The sequence below is a fragment of the Solanum tuberosum genome, unplaced genomic scaffold (assembly GCF_000226075.1).
Source record: "Solanum tuberosum cultivar DM 1-3 516 R44 unplaced genomic scaffold, SolTub_3.0 scf00172, whole genome shotgun sequence".
NCBI classification, from domain to species: domain Eukaryota; kingdom Viridiplantae; phylum Streptophyta; class Magnoliopsida; order Solanales; family Solanaceae; genus Solanum; species Solanum tuberosum.
The window spans coordinates 370,554-379,084 of record NW_006239095.1 but is presented as its reverse complement, the minus strand read 5'-3'; the positions used below and the strand labels follow the sequence as shown (position 1 = coordinate 379,084).

The window sequence follows — 8,531 nt, the reverse complement described above, 5'->3', positions numbered from 1 at the left end:
GATCTAAAGATTTAAGTTTATGTCCGGTTTCTGTTTATCAGTCGAATTTATATCTACATGCCATAGACTTTATGGTATGTAGTCTCAAAGGAAGGGAAAGTCATGTTTTTATTCATAGGATAACAAATACTTTATGGAAACATCACAAACTATGAAAGATAAAGGCTTTTTATCTGCATCTTCAGAAACTTTATCCTGCAATTTTCAAAAATGAAGAATTAAATGTAAGAGCTTTGAGGATGAAGGAGGTCGAAAATACATTGATATATAAAAAATGACTTCAAGAAAGATAAAGATCAAGTTGAATACTTGAAGGTAGCTACTCACTAATATCTTTTCTCGTGCCTTTTCATTCTCGTAGTAATTCTGTGTTCCAATTGCACAACCAACCTCGAAAACCATGTTGGATATTGAGTTGACAACATTATGTATATTACGGACAGTCCAATAACAAGTCCACAACCGTAACCCATGAGAACCGCTTGCCAACTGATCATTGGTGAATCTTCTTCTTCTTCTTGATCTAGCTCTGATGGAGTTATTGCTTGTGGTACCCTATCATCACCGCCACAGTGTTTTGAGAGTGGCAATCCACGTAACCCATCATTCCCTTGGTAGGAAGTGTTCTCAAACGTATCAAATTGTTTTCCTTTGGGGATGCATCCAACAAGATGATTGTGAGAGAGATTTAAGACTGCAAGAAATGTGAGGGATGCAAGTTGTGGTGGAATTCCTCCGCTGATTTTGTTAGATGAGAAATCCAATGATTCGAGTACAGATAAATTTTGCAATGATGCTGGTATATGACCTTCCAAGACATTATGAGATAAGTTCAAGGTACGAAGTCCAACGAGATCTCCAATAATGTTAGGAATATGACCTTCAAATCTGTTCTTTGAGAGATTGATAATCATGTTAGAATCCAAAATTCGAACAGAATCATAATCCTGTCCCTTTGTTGTAATTGTGGTCAAATATTCATAATAACCAGCAAATTGATCAGAAACATACTCTGGGGTTCTTGTACTCTCGTCAATTTTCTTCATGGCTTGCAAATTCCCAAAAAGACTAATTGGTAAATTACCACTAAATCCATTGGATGATAGATCCAGAATTTGAAGCTGCGCAAACAAGTTTGTATTCCCTGAAGATTTAATGGGGCCGTGAAACTTATTTGATCTCAAGCTTAAAATCTGCAAATCAGGTAGGTTTCCAACAGTTTGGAAATGTGTCATTCAACTGATTGTTACCTATATCAAGAAGTGTCAAATACTTGCAATTGATCAAAGATGGTGGGACTTTCCCTGTTAGCTTATTCCCGTGCAAGCTAATGACCCTGAAAGAGTTTCCAATACTAAAATTTATATTGATTGTCCCACTAAGACTGTTGTTGCTCAAATCCAAATTCCAAAGGTATTCATTCATCTCACCCAGGCATTGTGGGATTGTTCCCTCCAAATTATTATTTCTCAAATTTAGCACAGTCAATTCTTTCAGATTGCAGATAGTTGAAGCAATCTGTCCACTGATATTATTGTGTGAAAGGAGAAGATATGTTAGGAGTGGCTGGTTTAGGAGTGAATTTGGTAAAGGACCTTCTAGTTGATTTTGTTTTAGATCAACTTGAGACAATGTTTTGGACTTGAACTCCTGAATTTTTCCACTGAAAGTGTTATTGTTCAACTCTAACTCTGACAGTGAAGGAAGGGAGAATATCCAGGAAGGTATAGTCCCATTCAAGTTGTTTGATGACAAGTAGAGTGATTGTAGATTTTGTAGTCCACTTACGTTGGATGGAATTGGACCAGTTAGGAAATTGGATGTAAAATCTAGCCATTTAAGTTGGGTCCAACTTCTGTTACAGGATAAGAACTCAAGTTGGCCATCAAAGTTGTTATTTCTAAGTGATAAGTCCTTGAGCTTTCCAAATCTCGATAACCGGGAAATTGATCCTTTAAGATGGTTATTACCAAGGTCCAACAACTCTATGTTGGTGAGATTCCATAGAGGTTTAGTAATAGACCCTGACAGATTACAATCACTCATGTCCAATACAAGCAATGAAGTTAGATGGCTAAATGATTCAGGTATCCTATCAGTAATATTCACGTCATAGAGACGTAAGTACATGAGTGATGCAGTGCTATTCCATTTGGTTGTGGGAAGCCTAACAGTGAGCTGAGAATTGGATGATAAATCAAGGAATTCTAAATCGGAAAGGTGGAAAACTCTTTTGGGCAATACCCCACATAAATCTGTGTATGGAAGCCGTAGATTTTTTAAATAAGAAGAGAAATTCTGAGGAATTGTGGAAGAGATGTTTACATAGTCAAGGTTGAGCTCTCTTAATTGGGTCAAGTTTTTAAGGAGCAGTTCAAAATTGTGACGCCCAAGACTAAGGTCATATAGACCACTGAATCGAAGAACGTGTAATTTAGAAAGGTGAGAGATTTCTGTTGGCATTAGACCTGTAAAACCTGTACCTGACAAATCAAGATGCGTCAAGCTAGAGAACTCACCAAATTTAGGTGAAATGAGCGATCCGGTGAAATTATTACATGACAAATCAAGCCTTTTGAGATTGGATAATTGAAAGAGGCTACTATTGGAATGAAACTTGCCTTGAAGTGTGCTGTAACTGAGATCAAGCTCAATTACTTGTCCCGTCATCTCGTCACAATGAACTCCGTCCCATGAGCAACAATCTGTGCTCTTGTTCCATAAAAGGGTTTTTGGATATGACTGAATCTCTTGATCTGTTATTATTTCACGACAAAAATTAGAAGCATTAGGATTAATGGTAAACATGTGCTTAAATTGTAGAAGAGCAAGAGCTTGATCTTCGGGGCATAAATGAGGTAAGGATGAGGAGATACCAAGTTGACAGAGAAAGGTATATAACATAAAAAATACAAGTTTTACATAACCCATTTCCGCACTAAAAATGATCAAAACTAATTAAGTTGGTAGAGAAGATATTTGCTCTGTGTGTGTATTCAATAATTTTGATGAGATAGAGATTAGCATAAATTAAGCATTTTCAGTCAATTTGAAGTTGACAATCACATATGCACATTCAATATGTTCAAATGAAAGCAACAACGTAACAAAGTCCCACCGCTTGTATATAACAAATGCATTTTGTCTGATACATTATTATATATAGACAAAAATGTCACATAAAAGGTATTTGTTTTGGTTCCCTTAACCCCACTCAGAACTTTCCCTTTCTCTTCTCCTCAAGATACACATGTTAAAGAATTAAAGTTCGTTCCAATGAAAATATAAAGCTCAATTAAAATTGTGAAGCTTCAAAGTGCCAAGTTGGATTACGAAATACCTGTACAAAATTAATTGACCATTTTTTCCTTACTTTAAAAAAAAAAACTGTTATTTTAAAAAATTTGTGGTAATAAAGAATCCATGTATTCATTTAATTTATGTAGGAAAGTCATTACTAATTTATTGATAAACTACCAAAAAATTGGAAAGTCATTACTAATTGATAGACTACCGTTTCTCCCAATAAGAAAACTCAATAGGGTACATGTTTTATACATTAATGAGTGATTAAAGTTCTGCAGTAATTAATAGTTCCAAGTATGAAGGCCATTTCAAAGTAAATTTAGATATCAACTTGTTTTACTATTCTTGAAATATTATACACAGGAAGTTGAAGTTGAGTCCAAATCTCCTTTGAGTTAATTTTTTTATGATATAAGCTACAATGAAAATAGTTAAAGATAGAAGACTTCAACTTTGGTCCATGGTTTCCTGATGTTTCTTTGATCTTTCGATGAGTCTGTAAAAAATATTTTCGAACTCTGTAACTACAAATTTATGTTTCTGAACATAAAGTCGAGTGCTCTATGTTTTTATTATGATGTCATGTGAACGAGTTGAGTGAATACAATGTTTTTAGTGATGACAAATATCATCTGATCGAATGATCTAAATGTTATATATATTGTAATTTGACTATCTTTAGAAAAATTACTTTTGAAATGCTTTAAGTATAAGACAATTTGAGAAAAATACTTAGAAAAGAGTCGCTACTTTATTTTTTAGAGAAATTACAAAAAAACTTATAATTTAAAAAGACTCTAACAGATTAAGTCTTTAAAAATTTAGAGAAAATGGGTAAGAGGTTCTTATTTACGCTTCAAGAAGGTTTTTAAGGCATTTGAAGCATCCGCTAACACGCGGTTATCCTACAACTTGGTTAAAATATTTTTTTGACTATTTTTTGGGAAGTGATTATGAAAATGACTTTTAATATTAACTTGAAAAAAATAGTTAAACAAAGAACAATTTTTGATTTTTTTTAGAAAGGGGGACCTTAATTAAAATATTTGAATTTAATTACAAGTGATTAGTATTTTAACAAAACTAGATTAATTAAAATTTATTTGAATCATTTTAAAATAATAATTTAAACCGATTTGATTAACTAAAAGTATGAAAACGATTTTAAATTAATTGAAGAATAAATAAAAAGTTTTGACTAAATATATTCAATAAAAGTATGAAAGTTGATAAAAAATGAATTATATTAAAATAAACTAACAGAAATAATATAGTTCATCTTTTGGGTATTTAATTAAGTTATTTAAAGTTAGAGTTAATAAAAAGCTAACAGTAAATAATCACAGTTAAATAGGTTAAGAGTGAAGGAGAAATTGAATTTGGGCCCTTCTTGGGCCTGCTGCAGGTTGTGTTTGGGCATTGGCCCTATTTTTACCCTTGAAAACCTGAATATATACCAAGCGTATATTACTACTGTATATGAACCCTATGTCGTCCCTTTCCGCTGTATATCATCCATATACAGCCTAAATCAATTTTCCGAGCACCTGTATTTCAGTTCTTAAGGCCTGAAGTTTGTAATACTGAATTCATTGATGATAGTAACAGAAGATTCTCCTTCTGAAGCCGTGTTGGATACTAGATTTTCTGTGTTTTCCTGATGTTTCTTCCATTTTTTGATGAAGGACCATCATGAGTCGGTAGAAAAATATCTTCAAACTCTGTAACTACAGATTTTTATGTTCCTGAACTTAAAGTCGAGTGTTGTATGTTTGTGTTATGTGTAAGAGTTGAGTGAAATACAATGTTTTTAGTGATGGCACATATCGTCTGATTGAATGATCTAAAGATTCAACTTTATGTCTGATTCTGATTTTCTTTTGTTTTGCTGGTTTGGGTCTTCAATGTTTTGTGCTTTGGGCTGTTACACTTCAAGAGGCCCAAATATTCTCTAAACTATATATCAAATCTCCCTGTCTTAATTTAGTACTGTTTTATGCCTTTCATTAATGTTATTTGCATCATAAAGGAGGTCGAATAGAAATTAATGTATCACAAATAATCTACAACCCTTTTCTTAGAAGAGAGAAGTAGGCATTAACGATGTATGAGAAGATGAGGGCAAAGGGGCTGCAACCAAATGAGATTACTTTTGTGTCTGTTCTATCAGCTTAATTGTGTGTATGCCAAGCTTGTCGATTTCAGTTTTAAATTGTTTGAAGCGATGTCTCATGAATTTTGACTTGTAGCTAAGATGGAACATTATCTTGTTTGAAGCTGATGCCTTTACTGTCTTGGGGGCTCTGATGGGTGCTTGTAGACTTCATGGAGCTATTGAATTGGGATATGAAGTATCACAACTACTGCTTGAGTCGCAACCGAATCATTTGTGCTGGCGCAGAGAGGTGGGATTATGCTGCTGCCTTGAGAAAAGCAATGTTAGATGCTGGAATACACAAGGTTTCAGCCCACAAGTATATTTAGTGGAGCTGATAACTGCCGCATCAGCTAAGTCATAGTTTGACAGATACATTTTTGTGAAATCTCGACTCATCAAAATCAGTTAAAAGGATCCTGCATATGGATTTTGCACAGAGATTAAAGCACAGCGTAAAGAAAGCTGCAGTGATATCTTGACAAACCTGGTTCCTAAGTCTGTTTGGCGAGGTATTCCCTTTTGTTTTTATGAATCTTTTTCTTTGCCCCGAAACTTTGAAATTGTGGAGCAGTTTGCTAATTAATGAATCTGAACAATAGTTGATCACGATAAACCTCACCTATAGTCAAGCGCTTCTGCTTGATTTCTTCCTAAATGATGTTTGAAATCCATATGGATTTCGATCACTAGAAATTATATCACTCAATTGTGTGTTTATGTCTATCTTATTTTGGGCTTCGAACATTATTGCAGGTCTCTATGCAAGTTTTTGTTTGGGGCTGAGGCATAGTTTGTTGTTGTATAACAGTGATGCTCAGGTCAACTTGAGTCTATTCGATTAATTCAACCGGTACCGTCTACCTTCCACCAATAGAGATATCGGGTAACTCTGTCATCAGAGACTTAGATGGGAAGAGTTGAAGGCTCTTTCTCCAACTCTTCAAAGAATGCAGATTCCAGTTGAAAACACGTGATGTTGTCTATGTGAGGCTCAGGGAGTAGAGAATAATGCAAATCTTTTTGCTGCTGCTTCAATGAAAAGAGTTAAAGATAGAAAACTGTAACTTTGGTCCCTGGTAATGTTTCTTTGATCTTTTGATGAAGGACCATCATGAATCTGAAAAAAAATATTCCGAACTCGGTAACTTCAGATTTTTATGTTTTTGAACTTAAATTCGAGTGTTCTATGTTTGTGTTATGATGTTATGTGAAAGAGTTGAGTGAAATACTACGTTTTTAGTGATGACACATATCATCTGATTGATCCAAAGATTCAACTTTATGTCCGACTTCTATTTATCAGTCGAATTTATTTCTACATGCCATAGACAAATGAAAGATAGAGGCTTTTTATCTTAATCTTCAGAAACTTTGTAGACATGAATCCTGCAATTTTCAAAAATGAAGAATTAAAGGTAAGAGCTTTGAGGATGAAGGAGGTCGAAAATACATTGATATATAAAAAATAATCTTAAGAAAGATAAAGATCAAGTTGAATACCTGAAGGTCGCTACACACTAATATCTTTTTTTTGTGCCTTTTCATTCTCGTAGTAATTTTGTGTTCCAATTTTAAATCCATCCTCGAAAACCATGCTGGATATTGAGTTGACCACATTATGTATATTACAGACAATCCAATAACTAGACCACAACCGTAACCCATGAGAACCTTCTGCCAACTGATCATTGGTGAATCATCTACTTCTTCTTGATCTAGCTCAACTAGAATTGTCTCTTGTGGTACCCTATCATCACGGCCACAGTCTCTTGAGGGTGGCAATCCTCATAATCCATCATTCCCTTGGTACGAACTGTTCTCAAACGTATCAAATTGGTTTCCTTTGGGGATGCATCCAACAAGATGATTGTGAGAGAGATTTAAAACTGCAAGGAATGTGAGGGATGCAAGCTGTTGTGGAATTTCTCCGCTGATTTTGTTAGATGAGAGATCCAATGATTCGAGTACTGATAAATTTTGCAATGAAGCTGGTATATGACCTTCCAAGACATTATGAGATAAGTTCAAGGTACAAAGTCCAACAAGATCTCCAATAATGCTTGGAATAAGACCTTCAAATCTGTTCTTTGAGAGATCGATAATCATGTTAGGATCCAAAATTTGAACACAATCATAATCTTGTCCCTTTGTTGTAATTGTCATCAAATAATCATAATAACCAGCAAATTGATCAGAAACATACTCTGGGGTTCTTGTACTCTCGTCAATTTTCTTCATGGCTTGCAAATTCCCAGAAAGACTTATTGGTAAATTACCACTAAATCCATTGGATGATAGATCCAGAATTTGAAGCTGCGCAAACAAGTTTGTATTCCCTGAAGATTTAATGGGACCGTGAAACTTATTTGATCTCAAGCTTAAAATCTGCAAATCAGGTAGGTTTCCCAACCAGTTTGGAAATGTGTCATTCAACTTATTGTTACCTAGATCAAGAAGTGTCAAATACTTGCAATTGATCAAAGATGGTGGGACTTTCCCTGTTAGCTTATTCCCGTGCAAGCTAATGACCCTGAAAGAGTTTCCAATACTAAAATTTATATTGATTGTCCCACTAAGACTGTTGTTGCTCAAATCCAAATTCCAAAGGTATTCATTCATCTCACCCAGGCATTGTGGGATTGTTCCCTCCAAATTGATACTCCCACAGAGTAATTCAAATTCTTGAACGTTATGAACGAAACTTCCTATAACAGAACTTTTCGTACTCCTTTGAGAATTATCCCTTAATTAGTTTCGAGCATAAGCTCAAGAATGCATCTTTTTCCTAGATCAATAATTTTTATCAATAATTTTTTATAAAGCTAGTTATCTTCGTCTCGATTCTGGACTGTTTGATACAGGATGGTGTAAATTGTGGCATCTTTTTCACCCTTGTAAATGTGTATAACCCAACAAAATGCCTTTTCTTAGCAAAAAGAAAAGGAAAAAGTTGAGGTGAACTAGTATTCATGCTTCATAATTCTGTGCACATAATATAGATTTGATCCAAGCTCTGTTATTGAGAATGCTCATTTAATGAGTATCCGATATATTATGATCATTTGAA

General features: G+C 34.4%; 1 protein-coding gene and 1 pseudogene across 1 annotated transcript; both read right to left on the bottom strand.

Annotated features, from left to right (window-relative positions):
• Positions 1 to 90: 90 nt before the first annotated feature.
• Positions 91 to 3,095, bottom strand: LOC102598858 (receptor-like protein 12; annotated as a pseudogene).
• A 4,154-nt stretch (positions 3,096 to 7,249) lies between these two features.
• On the bottom strand, positions 7,250 to 8,083 carry LOC102601851 (receptor-like protein 12). The gene has a single exon (XM_015311640.1). It carries the CDS (start codon positions 8,081 to 8,083, stop codon positions 7,250 to 7,252), a length of 834 nt encoding a protein of 277 aa, XP_015167126.1.
• Between the last annotated feature and the right edge of the window lie 448 nt (positions 8,084 to 8,531).